The 20416-nt window shown below is 42.4% G+C and overlaps 1 protein-coding gene across 1 annotated transcript in view; it reads right to left on the bottom strand.

Moving 5' to 3' along the window:
• Positions 1 to 713: 713 nt before the first annotated feature.
• The window catches only part of PPP1R1A (protein phosphatase 1 regulatory inhibitor subunit 1A), a 135567-nt gene continuing 115864 nt past the window's right edge, over positions 714 to 20416 (bottom strand). Inside the window, exons 5-7 of the mRNA XM_063428315.1 lie at positions 3321 to 3557; positions 2263 to 2374; positions 714 to 1818 (exon numbers count right to left, since the gene is read on the bottom strand). Coding sequence (XP_063284385.1) covers positions 2286 to 2374; positions 3321 to 3557 — 326 coding nt within the window. The 3' untranslated portion in view covers positions 714 to 1818; positions 2263 to 2285. The remainder of the gene's footprint in view (positions 1819 to 2262; positions 2375 to 3320; positions 3558 to 20416) is intronic.

Raw genomic sequence — 20416 nt, 5'->3', positions numbered from 1 at the left:
AGAAGGAGTGATAATAAGATTGTAACAATTGTAACTTAGTTCAGAAAAGGCCAAGGTAATCGTAAACTAGTAGGGTAGCCTCTGAAGAATCTAAGTCAATATTAATGTATTGGTCTCAGATATTAAATAGTATTTGAATATTTAGATCTCAAGTACCTTCCAAATAAATTCTATAGAACCATTGCCTAGTGATGCTGTATTATTGAAGTAGTTTCAGCAATGCTACAGAGCATTCTTAAAATGTAAACTACTAATTGTCTGTACAGATTTGGATTAGCATGGGGATTGAATCTAGAATCCTCACATTGCTTTTTGAATAAGACGGTACTAGCAAAAAAAGTAGTCTTCACAAATTCCATTCTTCTTAACAGTATTCAGTAAAATATAGTTAGTCTCCAGTCCAAAGAAGCCCTATAATGTGTATTTTTTTTTTAAGCACACTAATTTTAAACCCATACACTTTTTCATTAGATCTGAAAAAAACTTAATAGGATGACATATTTGCTTGGCTATCCTCTTTCATTCGAGACCATAGGTGCTATTTCTCAACTAAGTTTCCGAGAATTCTCAGCCACTTTAGAATTGCATTTTATAAATAGCATGTGGGTCAAATAATCACCAACTTGTACTGGATTATAGGATTCATGGTAAGTCTCAAGATGTGAATGTAAAAACCTGTAAATAAATAATAAGTCTCAGAAAATAAAGCTTAATAGCTTTCACAAAATATGCAATATTTATTCTGGTTAGAATGTATATAATGAATCAGGTATTCCAGCTCTGATAATTCCTGTTAAGTTGTATGAGTATTGACATTAATTACATCACTTTTTACGGAACACTTGCAAAAATTACAAAACAAGCATTGTTACCACCAAAGGGTTCCCTGGTTTTTATAATTTAGCTGTTAATAGCAATCAAAATACCTGCGGCATAGAATGCATGAAAGCTATGGTTTTCCAGCAGTCATCATTTGTGAATTTTCTTCTTGCACAGCTTGAAATTGCAATTGCTGTCATCACAATAATGTTGGCAAAGGCACTAAATATTTTATAGAGTTAGTAATGCCAAATGGTTTGATTATACCTTTCATTCATGATAATACAAGGAGACCAATATAAAAGGGTTCCCTGTTTTTAAGACAAGTGACCTTTCTGGTTGAGACCTCAACACCAATTCCGCAGCTACCGTAGAACCTTCGCTGGTATCTCTCTCCACTTTCCAATAAGCAGCTCACACACATTAAATTGAATAGAAAGACTGCTTTTTGATTCATTTATGTAATAAAATTGTGATTGTTTAACAACATGCAGTGCAGAACTTTTTTTTTTGTTTTCAATTAAAGGCAGTTATCAGAAGAATCAGAGACCCAGTAGATGATTCTTTGGGTTTGTATCTGAACATATTTTACAACCCGCAATCAAGAAAAATCGTTTAACACCTGAACAAAACCCAAACACATAGCAAGAGGTTTTTTTTTTTTTCTTGATTGAGGTCATCAATCAAAATGCTTTTGCAGTTTCCGCATTAAAAAAAAACAAAAACAACCAAACAAAGATAAACGGCTTTTCCCTGCCACTAGAGTAAGAAAAAACAGACATAAAACAACAAAGCAGTATTTTCATTAACGTCTTTGCTTCTAGAGGGACCTGTAAATTATTGCTCCAAACTCAATCCGCACCCAGGGTTCCTCTCCAGCAGCAGAGAGACGATGATGAAAAAAAAAAAGATATCTGAAATGAGGGCTCCGTGGATCCATCACTTGCTACGTTCTCCCCTCTGTGGGGGGGATGAATAGATTTTTGGCTCCAGTTGCACCTGGTGTAGAAAAAAAATGCATTTGTTTACAACAAATATTGAATGACATATGCATATCTCCCCCTCCCTCCTCTCGATAGATAGATAGATCATAAGCAGATAGATAGATACATACATACATACAAAATGTGATATCTCTATTTTTTTTTATTAATTTCAAGAACTCTCTTTCCTCTGCTGTAGGTGAAATCTTATTTTATCAAGTCTCAGTGTGGATCATGCTTTTATTCATTTCAATCATCATTTGGACAGCATATTGTTGTATGTAGGTGGTTGCAGATAACAGTATGAATATGGCATATACATATGCATGGATGTGTATACAAAATTACATTTTTACTTTTATCCTTCCGTGTGTTTCCATCAATCTGTAGGCATATACAAATTGATAATGGAGGGGAAGGGGGAGGAAGGCTTTAAAAAAACAAAAAACAAAAAACGTACTCAGTTTTCCTCCCAGTACATCTTTAAGGGTGTTCTATATGGTTGCTATGTTTACTTGTATCCCTTTTCTCTGTTTCCTCTCCTTTTTGGACAGATCCACCAGATATATTTCCTAGAATTAAAGCAAAATATGTTTTATTGTTTCAACTAGGATCCAAAAATTAACAATACTTGGTAAATAAATCCTAGGGAGGAATATAAATGGCAGATAAGACCATGCACATCAACTTGCCACCCTACCCAAGAACACAAGAAACAATTAAGTACAATATTTATATTTTATTTATAAACAGAGCACATTAAAAAATGAAAATTATTCATTAGAAATAGTAGTAGCACACAATTCTGTTGTACCATAAGCTTCAGAACCATAGTAACAGCAATTGAATAGGTTCAGTAGATCACTTCTTTTTCTGCTAGTGTCCCATAGTAAAAAAAAAAGAAAACAAAAACAAACAAACTAACATTTATTCATATTCATTTCCCAGCATCCATTTTACCCACAAAGTGGCATTTTTAATAGCATGGACTGCAAACAGCATTTTATTTAAAGAACCCTATAACCTACCCTATAGCATGGTTTGGTGGTTGTGGAACAGATACCCTGATGTCTGTGCGTGGCATGGCAAATGGAGGACAAGAAATCCATTATATTACATAAAGGAACAATGCTCTCTAGAATACTGTGCTGCCCACTTAAGGTTCCGAAAACGCTTCACTTATGTGAATAAAATAGCTTTTGTTGCATGTGGCAATCTCATAGACCGATAGAATGCAGACAGACAGATATTAAAATATTCTGAAGTGTAATATCTGTATGTGATAAGATGTGTCTCTGTGTAGTGTTTAGATCACAACATATGCAGAATGCTGTGCAAAATATGCAAATAAGTATATGTAGTATAAACAGAATTTTATTATTTACATAATTTAGTTAAGCGAACTGTGTTCTTATTACTCTTTTCATATACACATTATTAATTAATTAATTTTGATTTGATTAAATATAAAGTAAAAGTATGACTTTTTAAGTGTGACACAATTTAACTTCTACTCACCTTCTGAAATATCTGCTTGACAGTCTTGACTCCTTCCTAGTGAATTTTTGTTTTCTTGTCCATCGTGAGTAAAACAGTTACAGGAGCTTTGTTGCTGAGAAGCATCAGTTGAAGCTGCATTACCATGACAACAGCAGCCAAGATTAGGCCTGTCATCCAAGCTATTTTGGCGTTGCAGATTCCCCTCTTCCTCTGATGCTTGTTTGCATAGGTGATGCTCAGCTAATAGCTGTAGTTCTGAGGATAAAGAAAAAAGTGAGATGCAGTGAAAAGTCAATTACTGTCTAAATTTGCTAATCACATGCAACCATCCACAGAGCAAGCACTGTCACCAACCTAAACATATAATAATGCATTCTTTAATATGACCACTAGATGCCAGTGTTATCCTGCATGTCAATTTATATCTATTAGACTCAAGTAAACGTCGTGCTATTTATTTTTATTAATCATGTATGCGCATATAAGGATCCTACTTAAATATATTCTGTAATAGAATTTTCATTTGTTAAGTTAGTAATACAATATCATAGTAGGTGCATTCAGTTACTTACGACAGGCATATGAACAAGAAACCTACTACTACTTCACTGTGTGCCAAAAGCAACGTTTATTCAAACTTTGACCCACAATAATTGTGGAATCATACTAAAGTCAGCTACTTGATCTTTCAGGAACCTTACTGAAAAGGACTGCTTTGTGAGGTCTTGCCTGGGCTTAAATTTACTAAAAGGGGGTGGAGAATACTTGCCTCCAGCCATGGGTGTTGTCTCCATTAAAAAAAATACCACGTCTAACCCCCTTAGATTGCTAAATAGCTTCACCCACTACCCATAGGTGAGGACCGAGAATGGACCATGAGATGTCTCTCTCCCCCCCCCCCCCCCCTCCCCAGTTATTAAAACCCTTAAGGACCAAGCTTCTGGAATAAAAGGGAATCATACCTGTCATGTGTCCTTAAGGGGTTAAAGAGACACTATAGTCACTTACTGAATTTGTTCTGGTGAGTAGAATCATTACCTTCAGGCTTTTTGCTGTAAACACTGTCTTTTCAGAGAAAATGCAGTGTTTACATTACAGTGATAACTTCACTGGCCACTCCTCAGATGGCTGTTAAGAGATCCTTCCTGGGTCATGGCTGCCTAAAATGCATCCAAACATTCAGTGTCTCCTCCCTCTGCATGCAGACACTGAACTTTCCTCATAGAGATTCATTGATTCAATTCATCTCTATGAGGAGATGCTGATTGGCCAGGCTGGCTCTGCCCCTGATCTGCCTCTTTGTCGGTATCAGCCAATCCTATGGGAAAGCATTGTGATTGGATCAGGCTACCACTTCTGATGATGTCAGCAGGCAGGGCAGGTCAAAAGGAAACAGGGACAAAGCCTGCAGCTTCAGGCTTGAATACAAGTAAGATTTTACTATATTTAGGGAGACAAGAGGGGGCAAGGAGGGCTAGATGGTGGTTTTAACCCTATAAGGTCAGGAATACATGTTTGTGTTCCTGACCCTATAGTGCTCCTTTAAGTAATAGCCCCACTTGACATCCATGGGTGGTGGCTGGGGAGGCTTTAATAAGCCCATATGTTTGGTTTTTATAGAGCCCACACATGCTGACCGTGGATTGGGGAGGAAGAAGGACCACAGACAGCCCCCCCACCCCACCACCCTGGTATTCTAAAGGTTGCATCATGGTAGGTGAAAGCTTAAGGGACGTTTATACTAATATGTCCTGATCCCCATAGACTATATATATATATATATATATAAATAAACTATTGTTTTTAAACTGTTTGTCCACTGGCTGTTGCACTGCCAGTGGGCAAATAGTACTTAAAGTGGCTTTGTCTTTTCTGGTGTCTTTGAACAGTTTGCAAAGACCCAAGATGGTGAATTTACTGCGAGTAGTGAGGTGACCGGTTGGGTGGAGGAAAATGTGAGTTTACCCGAATCTGTCCCTTGCAGCAGCCACCATCTTCTTCTGTGGGGGTCTTCTTCAGCTCCTGGCGCTTCGTCTGACAGGAACTGACATCAGTGCTGTACACTCACGCATATGTGAGAGTACAACACTGATGTCTATGGAGCATACCATGAGACCACAGTATCCTCTATAAACGGAGCCTTTTTACTCTCAGCCGTCACTAGTGACAGCTGGGGGGAGGCTTCAAAGCAGGAGCTCCACCTTTGGCAAGCATAGGAAAATACATAACGAGATCTTTTGACTGGGTTAGAATTTGAGTGAACTTTCAACACAGCCTTTATGAGCATTTCATAAAGATTTTAATTTATTCTGGGGGGAAAGGGTGACAGGACCACTTTTAAAAGTATTGTTCACTTGCAAAAAGCAAGTAATATATATACCACCAGAAAATTCATGATTTAGTTTAAAACCAGTACTTTTCAGGATCCTATACTTTCATATTGGTTTTAAAACCACAATCTGCCCACACTAAAATAACATTTGATAATACAAATAATAATAGTAATAATACTGTACAGAGTTATAAGAGTTGTTGCAGTCCTGTAGACATTTGCAGATTTGTCATTGGGTCACCCCCCTCTCTCTCCCCCCCATACCCTCTCCCCAGATTGTTTAGGAACTTTTCTGTTAAAAATAGTTATAATTCTGAACATCTGTAACTTAACTCATGGGCAAAGAGCCATCTTTACACAGTCAGCTCATGAAGGTAAATAAAACATGCCCCTCCCAAACAGCAACTGGTCTAGCTTTCAGAAACGACTGAACACAATTCACAGTCTACGCAACGAGAGCAGGATCTGTATTGTGTTTTTCCGAACATTTTGTTGACTAATTAACAAATTATTGGCAAATTGTGCTCATCCGATGCCACTGCCTCTGCCATAGTAATCATAACAAACACTCACTCATGCAAAGTAGAAGTCTACATTTGGATAATGTAACTTTTTTTCTTCCCAGTCACGAAACAAATTAGAATCAGATCGTTCAGGCAGTAAACATAATTAAAACAATTAAGTTAAAAGCATACAAATAGAAAATAAACCCCGAAAGAACAAAAGAAAATAAAGCGTGTTTAAATATACACTAGAGGAAACTGGAAACACAACTTGTATTCTATGAGTTGTGAAAATCAACAGAGAGTGAGCACAGTGAGGACAAGGATATATACTTTCCAGATCGGACTACCACAATTACAGAGTGGGCAAAGTTTTTTAAATCACCATCAAGGGAAGGATGAAGTCAATACCTTATAGAAATTGGTTGTTTCTAAAGAGGGTATGGATGTATACAATAAACAGTGCTGATGGTAACAATAGTTAATGTGTGAGTAACAGCTTGTGGATTTAATGAGAAATTCCAATTGGCATTTTGCAGTCATGAACACTTTTTTCCAGTTTTGTGGCACAAATTGCGTTATACCGTTTTGGATCTCTGCAGAAACAGGCATGTGTGAAAGGTTAAATATTATGGACTTGAGACAATGAGTGCCATCTGTAGCACTACTTACAAGGTCCTTGTGCCGGCCAGGGTCCTTTCGGTCAAGTGATAAATGCTGCTCGTGGTCCAAGCGTGTTCTTAGGGGGGAAATGGACACATCTTGACTCTAATTGGTCCACATCAGTCTGGCGCCTACGTTCTCATACGTTCTAGGGTTGCAGGCATAGCCCAATCACAGAGCACCACATATATGTTTTTAAACATATCTGACCTTATTTGTTTTGCCCTGTTGTGGTTTCTGTTCTCAATACTCTTTAGCACATTCCTTGGTTCATAGTGTTTTCTGGTATTTGACCATGGATTTGTTCTTGACCCAGAGTTTCAAGCAGTCTGCTTGTTAAGCCATGTACCTTACCTCGGCTTGCTCTAGTTGTCGCTGTCTCTTCATTATCCTGACTTAGGCTTCTATTTTGACTACGGTCTCTCCTTTTGGTTACGCTATGTCTGCCAGACACTCAAAGGCCTGGTAATAGGTTTATCCTAGTCTGTCATATTTTGCAACCTATACTCTGCATGTTGGGTTTATGTGAAAGTGGAACTTCTATGTATGCACGTAGTGGGGAATCGTGATGCAGCATAATAACATAGAACTATCCTACTTACCACCCAAATCATGACAGACAATGTAGTACGGATGAAAAAGGCCAGAGCCTTTATTATAACATAAGATAAATACTGTATATCACATCCATAATTTATTTTAATATTTTTCTTTACTTGATATAAATCAAACGTCAACATAAATAACCATAACTTAACAAATACGTTTACATATAGTGTCATTGTCATATTTTCATCCTCTCCATATACTATGCACAACAATAATCAACTTTCCAGGAATAGGGGAAGTGCTGCTTGGCGGTCCTATATCATAAGACCGGGCTTTTGCAACATGTTAGTGGACGCCGGCCGCTGCGGATCCACAATGTTATGCAGCCCCACGTCTGTTCGCAAAGGTGGCGACGTGGACATGCAGGTGACATCACGCAGAGGATGCGCGCGATTGTTTTGGGGTTATAGGCCTGATACAGTCAATCTGATTCACAAGAGCGATACTTAAACTCACTCATTTCTTCTGCTCATTGCCCTGTCGTGGTTTCCCTTTGCTCGTTATTCCGAGAGTGTGTTCCTGATCGTTTCTTTGGTATTTGACTTTGGCTTTGTTCTGACTTCCCTGATTTCTGGTATCCCTAACTATTGGCTATTCCTTGCAACTGTGTTTCATTCTGTGTTCCTGACCTCGGCTAGTATTTTGTACTATTCTCTTACGTTAAGTCCTGCCATTCTAAGGTCTAGTTAGACATTATCATTATTCCTAAGTGTGATACTAATTCTGCATGTTGGATCAATTGTAATCCTGACAGTCATACAGTATAACCCAACCGTCCTTGCCAATATACTGACCATGAGCCTATGTACCACTTTTTCTCACCTATCCACTCGGCATAAATTCCTTTTCCTTCCAATGCTCGGTGGGCACATCCAAACAGGTAACCCAAGGTTAACCCTTTAGAGCAAAGGAGGTTGAGACCCAGCGGCGTACACATAGGCGTGCGCAGCCTATTGCATTAGGGTGTGCACCCTAAAGCACAAACACACGCCGCATGTATATGTATATATATATATATATACACACACACACATATATACATACACTGCTGTGTGTGTGTGTGCTGTTAGTGTGCTGTGTGAGGGTGGTGTGTGTAAGGGTGCTGCTGTGTGTGTATGTGTGAGGGTGCTGGTAGTGTGCTATGTGGGTGAAGGTGTTTGTGTGTGTGTGTGTGTGTGTGTGTGTGTGAGGGTGCTGTTTGTGTGTGAGGGTGTTTGTGTGTGTGTGTGTTAGGGTCCTGTTAGTGGGCTGTGTGAGGGTGCTGTTTGTGTGATGTGTGTGTGATGGTGCTGTGTGTGTGAGGGTGCTGTTTGTGTGATGTGTGTGGGTGTCGTGTATTTCTGAGGGTGCTGTTTGTGTGTGTGTGTTTGCGAGGGTGTTGTTAGTGTGTTGTGTGTGAGGGTGTTGTGTGTTTGTAAAGGTGCTGTGTGTTTTTGTGAGGGTGCGGTTAGTGTACTGTGTGTGTGAAGGTGCTGTATGTGTACTGTATGTGTGTGGGTGCTGTGTGTGTGAGGGTGCTGTGTGTGTGCTGTTTGTGTGAGAGTGCTGTATGTCTGTAGGTGCTTTTTGTGTGTGGGTGCTGTATGTGTGTCTGCTGTATGTTTGGACAGATTGTGGAGGTGGGGGCAGATTAGTAAATATCCCCCCTCCCTTCTTACCTTATGTAGGGAGGGGGGATCCTTGCTGCCATGTGCCATCCCTGGTGGTCCAATGGAGAGTGAACTCTAGCCTGCGGGGCTAGAGTTAACTCTTGTGAGATCTGAGCGTTGCCGCGGCAACGCTCAGATCTCACCAGAGGAACCTGGCGGAGCTGCTGTCTAGAGCTCCCCGGGTCCTCTCCTGCCTCCCTTCATGCTGCTGTGGGCCGGTGAGGTAGATCTTTGATCTTCCCTGTTGGCCCATGGAGGCTTAGAGCAGAGCCGACACTCAGCGCCGGTTCTGCGTGAGCCAACAGGGGAGAATAAAGTCCTGGGGAATAAAGTGTGGGAACCAAGATTCCCACCCCCCCAAAAAAATAATATACACTCCAGTGTGTGTATGTGTGTGTATATATATATATATATACACACTGACACGCATACTCAAACACACACACATACACTCACAGACACACACACACTCATACATTCATAGACACACACATTCACAGACACACTCATACATTCACAGACACACACATATTCACATACACACACACATTCACACACACACACACACATTCACACACACAGACACACACATACACAGTCAAAGACACACACACACACACACACACACACACAAACAGACACACACACACACAAACAGACACACACACAGACAGACACACACACACATTCACACACACACAAATGATTATTTTTTAAATTAAAAAAATGTCCACCCAGCCTCCCTACCTGGAGTGCTGGCGTGGACTTGTCCCTGGGGTCCAGTGGGTCGGGCGGCTCTCTCAATATCAGCCGCGGCGAGGGAGCTGTGAGCTCTCTGCTCCCTCTCGCCACGCAGGCTGTCTGCTGTAGCTGGGAGCCGGAATATGACGTCATATTCCGGCTCCCAGCATCAGCAAGCAGCGCGTGGCGAGAGGGAGCAGAAAGCTCACAGCTCCCTCGCCGTGGCTGATATTGAGAGAGCCGACCGGGGAGGGGGGGGGGTCCATAACCTCTTGCCCCCCCCTCCCATCCATGACAGGGGGGACATGGGGGGGGAGGAAGGGGGGCGCTGAGTGCCTGCAGGAACGGCGTTCCTGCACAAAAATAGTGCAGGAACTCCGTTCCTGCAGGACTCAATCCATAGGCGTGCCTATGGGCGTACATACCGCGGTCGCAGGGGAGGCAGCTGCGACCGGACCCGTCACCCCAGGGGGCCCGGCCGCCCTGCGGACCCCTGCGACCGGGTACCCGCCGCCATCTTTTGTGGCCCCCGGGCCGCCGTCCAAGGGTTCCATCGGGTGGCCCATGCTGTCAGGGCCACCCGATGGATATGGATTGTAAGGGGGCCCGGTCAGTGCTGGGCGCTTTAACAGCGCAACCGGGCCCCCTGTGATGACATGACTCCTCCCAGCTAACATAGAGCCGCGCGGGAGGAAGGAGGAGGGAGTCAGAGTGTCACCCTCCTGCACCTAAAAGGTAGGAAACAGGAGGGTAACTTAAACATTTCGTGTGTGTGTGTGTGCCTGTCTGTGTGTGTCTATTTATGTGTTCCTGTCTGTTTGTATGTATGTGTCTTTCTATGTCTGTGTGTCTTGTGTGTGTGTGTCTGTCTGTGTGTCTGTATGTATGTATGTATGTATGTGTGCCTGTCTATTTGTATGTATGTCTCTTTGTATGTGTGTGTGCATGCCTGTGCCTGTGTGTGTGTGTCGGTCTGTATGTATGTATGTGTCTGTAAGTCTGTCTGTATGTATGTGTGAATGTGTCTGTATGTATCTGTCTGTCTGTATGTGTCTATGTGTGTGTATGTATGTATGTATGTATGTATGTCTGTATGTATGTGTGTGTGTCTGTCGGGGGGTGGGCACAAATCAGTTTCGCACCGGGGCCCCAATCGGTTGTGTGTACGCCACTGTTGAGACCTAAAACTTAACCACCTCATTCCACATATTAACATAACCGCCTCAAACTTAATTGGCAAGGACATACCCCTGGCCACAACCCCGCTGTTTTATGCCTAAAATCAGCGGGGGACCCCACCAAAACCACTCAAGGCCTGTTTCACTGCTTCCTGTAGAGCGAGATTAAAGAGGTCAAGCCCGATGTCTGTCAAGTGCACCCTGTGCCCCCGAAATAGATTGTCAGCATCCCCCATGGACCAGCTCCATGAGTCTGCCAGACCACATCTCCACTGATACCCACTTGCTCCACTTGCTCCCACTGATACCCCTGTAGCCCTGAGAGGAACCCCCCCAACCCAGGACCTGACTAACTAAAAGAAGAGGGAACACGGTACTCATCCGCAGATTCCTGGCGCTCCGACCGCCGCGTAGCAAGCTCAGAGGGTACAGGCAGATTGCCACGAATTACAGTGTCCACTGTGTTCCTCAAAGGTGTTCCAGGTGCCATCTGCTGGGCAGTTTCAGTAACAGCAGCCAGCTCCTGTGAGAAGAGCAACGGAGAGGAGGTGAGCCCATGCTCCACACCAGGAAGAAGCCGGAGGACCCAGCAGGAGGGGGGGGGGGGGGGGAGCAGAGGGACCAGAGGAGGAAAAGGGAAACCAGGGGGTCCTCCCAGAGAAAAGTGGGGCCTCCCTGGAAGGCAAAATGGGGACCCAAGGGAGAGACCAGGGGGGGAGAGAAAGAAGGGGGATAGGGGAAAGAGACTAATGGGAGCCTTCTTCACTGGCAGAGGAGGCCCCAGACCTGTGTGATGTCCTCCGCCCAATGCCCAAAGGCGGTGCCACGATAACCCACGTGGCCCTGCAGGTCCTATTCACCACCGCGGACCTGGTCACAGCCCTGCTGCCTCGCCTGCTGCCTCGCCTGCTGCGGAGGGATCTGGAAGGCCGCTGGGTGGTCACACACCGCCGGGAAGGTGCTGCCCACCTTCCACCGCTGCCGGACCACGTTCCAACACCGGAGGCCGGGGCAGGCCATGATGAAGGAGAGGAAATAGTGGGCCGCGAGTCCTTTGTGGCAGTAGCAGGCCGCGTGTCCAGAGCCCCAGACAAGCAGGCCTGGCAAAGCCTAGGGCACAGGCGCCTATTCTGCATCCGTGCCCGAGGTGCAGCATCAGGGGATAGTCTCACTGGTGGACTTGAACACCTGCCGGTGCTAGTCCCGCTGGGGAGGCCCTTGAAGGAGACTGGCCGCGGGGAGGAATGATGCCGGCAGCCATACCAGGGGTGAGGCAAGCATATTGCTTGCGGAGTTGCCGGCCACCATCCAGCACAGCAGCAATTTTGTGGGAAGCCAGGATAGTAGAGTGACAGGCCCAGGACAAACAGGAGCAGGAGGACAGAAAGCTGTTTGCTGGCCAAATCCCATGTGGCACTGAGGTAAGACCAATCCCACCAAACTCACACACCACATAATCCCACCCACACATTCATACACAACCAATCACACGCATCTATCCCCGCACTCATACATGTGCCCTTGTCCGCTTAGCTGCGTTATCTCCCCAGGGCCTAGATAGCAGTATGTCAAGCAAGGTGCCCGACCATGGATGACAACGGAATCTTCTGTTTGTGTTAAACTGCTCAAAAATTACTTGAAACAGAACTAGTAGATTGCACCAGGGACATAGTGGCCATAACCACTTCAGTGAAAGTGAATTCTACTGGGTATGGTGTTTAGAGTACATCTTTAAAAAAATACTTTAAAGAACCACTTTAGTACCCCACTCTCAGGGACCCCCTCCCGCCGGGCTGGATGAAGAGGAAGGGGTTAAACTTACCTCTTTTTCCAGCGCCGGGCGGGGAGCTCTCCTCCTCCACTCCTCCTCCTCTCCTCCACTTCGGCTGAATGCGCATGCGCGGCAAGAGCCGCGCGCGCATTCAGCCAGTCTCATAGGAAAGCATTTACAATGCTTTCCTATGGACGCTGGCGTCTTCTCACTAGAGGCTGGATTAACCTATTCATAAACATAGCAGTTTCTCTGAAACTGCTATGTTTATAGAAAAAAGAGTTAACCCTAGTTGGACCTGGCACCCAGACCACTTCATTAAGCTGAAGTGGTCTGGGTGCCTATAGTGGTCCTTTAATGTTCTTACTCTAGGAATGATGCTTGTAGAGAAGGATTGGATGACACTTTCATTCACTTACTCCAGGGAGTGCAATCTGGTCACTGGCCATGATCTTAATCCCTAGTTGTATTATAGATGTTTTCTAAATAGCCTAGAGACAAGTATCCTCGGTTTCGTATTACCTGTTTCTTCAGCAGGAAAACTAAAATGTAAAACATATAAGTATCATTTTTTAAATTTAACTTTTTTGTATTTTTTATTTTTTTTGGCACAGTCCAATCAATAACTAGTTTTTATTTTTCACTTTGCTTTGCTTGGTTGTCTTGGCTGAGCTGAAGCATATCATCCAGTTTGCCATGTGTTATGTGCATGTATGACACTTTGGAAGAAATGTTTTAGCATGTGATGAGGAATTGTTATGTCCTGAGAGACGTGACAGTTATGCTTTAGGTACATATGACTATATTTTAATCTATTTGATATAAAAAACATTTATATTTCAGCATTATTAACCCTTTATTTAAACCCTGGTAATAGTGTTTTGTATGTAGAAGTACACAACCATAGACTTCTACATTTCTAAATCATTAAGACATAAAGCTGCAGACTATAAAGTTTGGTCTTGGTACTCCAGTTGTACACATCGTGTGCTTCTTCCATAGGCAGATATACCTTTAAAGTGAGGGTAACCATATTCCACAACTGTATCATGCAGACAACAGCTGGAGGTTCAGTTCTTGCTAGCACAACGAGACAGGCAGATTAGCAGGGACATCTATAATCCTTCAACAGCTGGAGAGCTTGCAAGGTCTGCGATAAACGGCTGCTACATGATTTCTTACTTTTAAAAATAATAATAATATAACATCTAATCTTTTAGTCTTAAAATGAGGTGTTGCATTATCCTTTGTTAAAGGTACATTCCAGACCACTAAAGCTCTTGAGAAGTTAAGAGCCAGAGTTCCTGGTTCCCTCCGCTTGAATGATTCCTTATCAGACTAATTTTATTGGGCATTTGAGGCATCTTACTTATTATTATTATGATATTTATAGAGCGCCGTTAAATTTTGCAGCGATTTACAATGGGTGGACGAACAGACATGTAGTTGTAACCAGACAAGTTGGACACACAGGAACAGAGGGGTTGAGGGCCCTGCTCAATGAGTTTACATGCTAGAGGGAGTGGGGTAAAATGACACAAAAGGTAAGGATAGTATTAGACTAGTGACAGTTGCAGAAGAGGAACCAGTTGGGAGTTATTAACAGTTTAATTGATACGCTTTTATGAAGAAGTGGGTTTTTAATGATTTTTTGAAGGAGTGGAGACTGGGTGAGCATCTAACGGATGAGGGATGCGAGTTCCACAGGAACGGTGCAGCCATCGAGAAATCTTGAAGGCGAGCATCAGAGGTGGGAGTAAGGACAGAAGATAGACGTAAGTCTTCAGCAGATCGTAAGGGCCAAGACGGGACATACTTGTGTATAAGGGAGGATAGATAGGTGGGAGCAGCATTATGTAGACATTTGAAAGCAAGAACCAGAATTTTAAATTGAGTTCTATATTTTATAGGAAGCCAATGTAGGGACTGACAGAAGGGTGAGGCATGGGAGGTGCAGGCGGATAGGAAGATGAGCCTCGCCGCCGCATTCATTATGGACTGTATCCCTATGGTGGAGCAGACCAGCATTGAGAGAGGATGTACCACTGGAAAAAAAGATGAGTAAACTTTTATTTTTTTATGTATGGTTGAGTTGCCTGGCATATAGTGTAGTAAAGGAACAAGTCAACTGATAAAACCAAAAGCCACGGCTGTGGAAACACAGTGCTTCCAGGATGACAAACCAGCTTGTTAAGCCAATATGGAATTCCCAGGTCAATTCTTAAACATCTGTTTAGTGGTTTGAACTTTGGTAATAGGTAGTCTGTAATGAAAATCAATATTGTAGCTTACTGGGTTGCCATTCTATTTTTGGCATTATAAGAAACTGTCACGTGCAATATATTACATAAAACTTGAAAAATCTCTATATATTTATATTAAAAAGGTGAAAAGAATTATCCACATTTGGTAAATGGAAGATCTCCCCCATGAAGACTTAGTCATGTTGAAAGCTTATCAGTTCAGACATATTAATTACCATTATTTGACTAAGCTACATTTTGCCTGGAATAAGAAAATAAGCATGTTTTCACCAGCTGTGCAAGAGTTCACAACTCATAAATTATGCCGTCAATATAGAGAAGTTATAATGAGGCGGTAAGAACAGTTTTACAGCATTCGGAAGTGCGTTTTAATGGCCGCTCCGTTGTATGGAATACATACATTTTATTCATTTTAACAATTTATTTCAAATGCAAAAACAGTAAGACAAATCCCAGGAGCACCAAGATGATGCCATTACCACTTGTTTCTGTGTGAAAACCATTGTAGGAACTCAATACAAAAATAAAAAAATACATCGATCTTCTACCATCAAATTCACACATTAATACAATCAGTTAAAAGGCAGATGGTGTTACCATGGCAAATAGAAGCAAATTTAGTTTAAATACCCTAAGGTGCTGTAAGAATATAACAGATCGGTGAAGATGAGACATAAGGGCAGGGTCTGCAGCTCGTAGTGATGGCATGAATCCAGCTATGCATGTAATTTATACAAATCAATAACTACGACTGACTTTTCTCTTTACTAAATATACCTGTTTGGGGCTGTAATAAAATATGTAATAACAGGTGATTGAAACACAACAATTGGAATAATTAAGATGAAGGCTAACAGACTTGCAAAATAGCCCTCCAGGCTAGCAGACTTGCAAAATAGCCCTCACGACTAACGCTTATACGCTATTTTTTTATTTATTTTTTTATAAATGTCTAAATAATTTATAAAATGCAAAATATGAAAACATAATTAAATGTAGTTCTTGGGGGTGGGGCCTGACAACAGAGCTGGCCAGACATGTCTTTGAGAGCTCTGGTACAACAAAGCTTACTTTTGACTTTAATTGGCCATAAGCGTGATTTTAGCTGCTCTACATGATGGAGGCTCATTGCTGCATTGTGTAGGGCAGTAGAGGAACCTGCTCTGTGTCCCTTCGTTGACTTATCCTATACTCCACATGAGGCCTAGCTTAGCAGAAGGCCTGGTGGCTGGGAGAGGCGGACGGTGATCCGACATGAGGACTCCTTTGGATTGGGGGTTATCCCGATCCCACTGGGGAAATTTACTTACCGGAAACAGATGAGTTTCCGGCAATAACGAGAAATTAATGACGAGCCTAGGATGGCCGCTGAGCCACCTCCACAATCTCGAGAGGGCCTGACAAACCAATCCAGGAGAAAGAGAGCTTCGAGGCTCGGTTTGACCTGATCTGCCGGGCGCTTGGATCACAGAGCTCCCCTCCATGCTTCACCTGTTACACAGGAGAATGCAGCTGATTAAACACTGAATAGTTTTGTTTTTTAATGTATTTTTTTTCTGTCATAGAGGATATGAATGACTTTATGCAAAGATATTACACCCAAGAAAGTTATTAAACTTTGAGTTGAAATATGTATATATTTATTCTGTAATATTCGGTCAAATTTGGATAAATCTGAGGTTTCCTGCAAAATTCCAAGCCAGAATCTACCCGAATTACAGACTAAATGAAAAATTATAGGCTAGGGGACAGTCACTAAATGGTGGTTTTATTCACAGATCAAGAATTAAGCAATAAAGAGAAAAACCTTAAGAGCTGCAAAAATAAATAGAATAACTAAATCTATATTTCTATATTACAGATTGAATAAATATACACTGCTCAAAAAAATAAAGGGAACACTTAAACAACACAAGTCAATCACACTTCTGTGAAATCAAACTGTCCACTTATGAAGCAACACTGAGTGACAATCAATTTCACATGCTGTTGTGCAAATGGGATAGACAACAGGTGGAAATTATAGGCAATTGGCAAGACACCCCCAATAAAGGAGTGGTTCTGCAGGTGGTGACCACAGACCACTTCTCAGTTCCTATGCTTCCTGGCTGATGTTTTGGTCACTTTTGAATGCTGGCGGTGCTTTCACTCTAGTGGTAGCATGAGACAGAGTCTACAACCCACACAAGTGGTAGTGCTCAGGTAGTGCAGCTCATCCAGGATGGCACATCAATGCGAACTGTGGCAAGAAGGTTTGCTATGTCTGTCAGCGTAGTGTCCAGAGCATGGAGGTGCTACAAGGAGACAGGCCAGTACATCAGGAGACGTGGAGGAGGCCGTAGGAGGGCAACAACCCAGCAGCAGGACCGCTTTGTGCAAGGAGGAACAGGAGGAGCACTGCCAGAGCCCTGCAAAATGACCTCCAGCAGGCCACAAATGTGCATGTGTCTGCTCAAACGGTCAGAAACAGACTCCATGAGGGTGGTATGAGGGCCCAACATCCACAGGTGGGGGCTGTGCTTACAGCCCAACACCGTGCAGGACGTTTGACATTTGCCAGAGAACACCAAGATTGGCAAATTTGCCACTGGCACCCTGTGCTCTTCACAGATCAAAGCAGGTTCACACTGAGCACATGTGACAGAGTCTGGAGACGCCGCGGAGAACGTTCTGCAACATCTGCAACATCCTCCAGCATGACCAGTTTGGCAGTGGGTCAGTAATGGTGTGGGGTGGCATTTCTTTGGGGGGCTGCACAGCCCTCCATGTGCTCGCCAGAGGTAGCCTGACTGCCATTGGGTACCGAGATGAGATCCTCAGACCCCTTGTGAGACCATATGCTGGTGTGGTTGGCCATGGGTTCTTCCTAATGCAAGACAATGCTGGACCTCATGTGGCTGGAGTGTGTCAGCAGTTCCTGCAAGACGAAGGCATTGATGCTATGGACTGGCTCGCCCGTTCCCCAGACCTGAATCCAATTGAGCACATCTGGGACATCATGTATCGCTCCATCCACCAACGTCACGTTGCACCACAGACTGTCCAGGAGTTGGCAGATGCTTTAGTCCAGGTCTGGGAGGAGATCCCTCAGGAGACCATCCGCCACCTCATCAGGAGCATGCACAGGCGTTGTAGGGAGGTCATACAGGCACGTGGAGGCCACACACACTACTGTGCCGCATTTTGACTTGTTTTAAGGACATTAGTTGGATCAGCCTGTAGTGTGTTTTTCCACTTTAATTTTGAGTGTGACTCCAAATCCAGACCTCCGTGGGTTGAAAAATTTGATTTCCATTTTTAAATTTTTGTGTGATTTTTGTTGTCAGCACATTCAACTATGTAAGGAACAAAGTATTTCAGAAGAATATTTAATTCATTCAGATCTAGGGTGTGTTATTTTTGTGTTCCCTTTATTTTTTTGAGCAGTGTATATTTAGTTAGTGCTACTCCTGTTTTTTCCTCAGTTACTTTTTCTCGGTTGAACTCAGTGAAGACTCGTCCATAGGGACAGTCCCCCGCCAGTTTCTGCTGCAATTAAAACAAATGCTCCTATTAGTGTACTACTAAATATATTTACATAATATATTATCAAGGTTAGCTAGTAAAGTGAGATCATCACGGCCACTTCTGCTTTTAGCAGTGATCATAGTACTAGGAGTTTGTATGTGCATTACTGCACATACATAAATATATGCACTTTAGTGCTTTGGTGCAAATAGCCCCTTATTGCGGGCTGCCTAATGTCAATTCTGAGCAAACATTCTGTTTGTCCAAAGCACTCACTGTGTGTAACTTGCCTGCAGAACATCTGCAATGATAAGCTACCGTGTGCCCCCACTTGTTGATTGTGAAATCCTTCCTCCCCCCCCCCCATATTTGTCTATTTTTTTAAAATAATTTCTTCCTTCCCTCCCTGTTTCAGCCGTTGTTGTGCCTTATTGGTTTGTTCTTTGGATTTGGTTCCCGAATCATCATTCGGCTAAACCCAACCAACATCTAAGCGAAAGTCAAGTGTCCTGAAATTTGTCTATCTCGCCATGCTCAAACCTAGACATCATTCAATGTAAAGTGACATAAACCACCAGTGGAAATGTGTATCCTTTCGCGGTCTACATTGTAGATATAAGGGATAAATAAATCCCACATATCATAAGAATATATACATGAAATAGATATTTAGTAGACAAACAAATATGGCAAACTGAAGTTGCGTGCAAGAAACAAAATCAAGAACGAAGTGATTTATAGATTAAGAGATAAAAATAAAGATTGGCCAATTGGTTTATCTTATGTCAAAATGTATATTATGTTTTTATATGAAAATATCAAAGTTCAGCTTACAGTTCTTTGGGTAGCTTTTTATACAGAAGAGTTGGATATACTGTGATGTTGATATTTGGCTTCTTTGTGTACTTTCTGATCTGCTATATCTGACTTTTGGGTCAAAAGAGTTTCTTTATTTTATTTTTGTAATATGATTAACAATTATCAAAAGTACATGTCTATGAAAGGTCATAAGATGTGATTCGACAGTAGGTACACCAAAAACATTGTACTGCTATTGCAACTTGTAAAGGCAGGCAACTAAAAATATTTACCGTATGCGTACCGTACTCTACCTATACTTTACTTTAACTGTACTTTAAAATATGTATTCATTTTTTAATTAAAACATGTCCAGCAAATAAGTATATATTTTTAGGTCTCAGTGGGCATAAGTATATATTTTTTGGTCTCAGTGGACATTAATCTTTTTTTTTTTCAAATGTATTCTCAAGAGATATACTATTCCCATACAGTTAATATTACATCTAGATATTACAACTACACTGATCAGCCACAATATTTAAACCACTGACAGGTGAAGTGAATAACATTGATTATATGGTTGCAATGGCACCTTTTAAGGGATGGGATATATTAGGCAGCAAGTAAACTGTCAATCATGAAAAATGGACAGGCAAATGGGTCTGAGTGATTTTGACAAGGGATAGCTAGATTCAGAGCATCTCCAAAACAGCAAGTCTTGTGAGGTGTTTTCGGTATGCAGTGGTTAGTACCTACCAAAAGTGTTGCAAGGAAGGACAACTGGTGAATCGGTATAAAAGTCATTGATGCTCAAGACTATTCCGTCAATCAATCCGATCAATCAGAAAAGCTACTGTAGCTCTAATTGCTGAAAAAACCCAACACTGGCAATGATAGAAAGGTGTCACAACACACAGTGCATCACACCTTGCTGTGTAGGGGGCTGCTTAGCCACAGACCGGTCAGAGTGCCCATGATGACCCTTGTCCACCACCAAAAGTGCCTTCAGTGGGGATGTAAGCATCAGACCTGTACCATGGAGCAATGAAAAAAGATCTGAATCACATTTTCTTATAGATCAGGTGGATAGGCCCTG

Source organism: Pelobates fuscus, chromosome 1, assembly GCF_036172605.1.
Source record: "Pelobates fuscus isolate aPelFus1 chromosome 1, aPelFus1.pri, whole genome shotgun sequence".
NCBI classification, from domain to species: Eukaryota; Metazoa; Chordata; class Amphibia; order Anura; family Pelobatidae; genus Pelobates; species Pelobates fuscus.
This window is presented reverse-complemented; position numbering and strand designations above follow the sequence as displayed.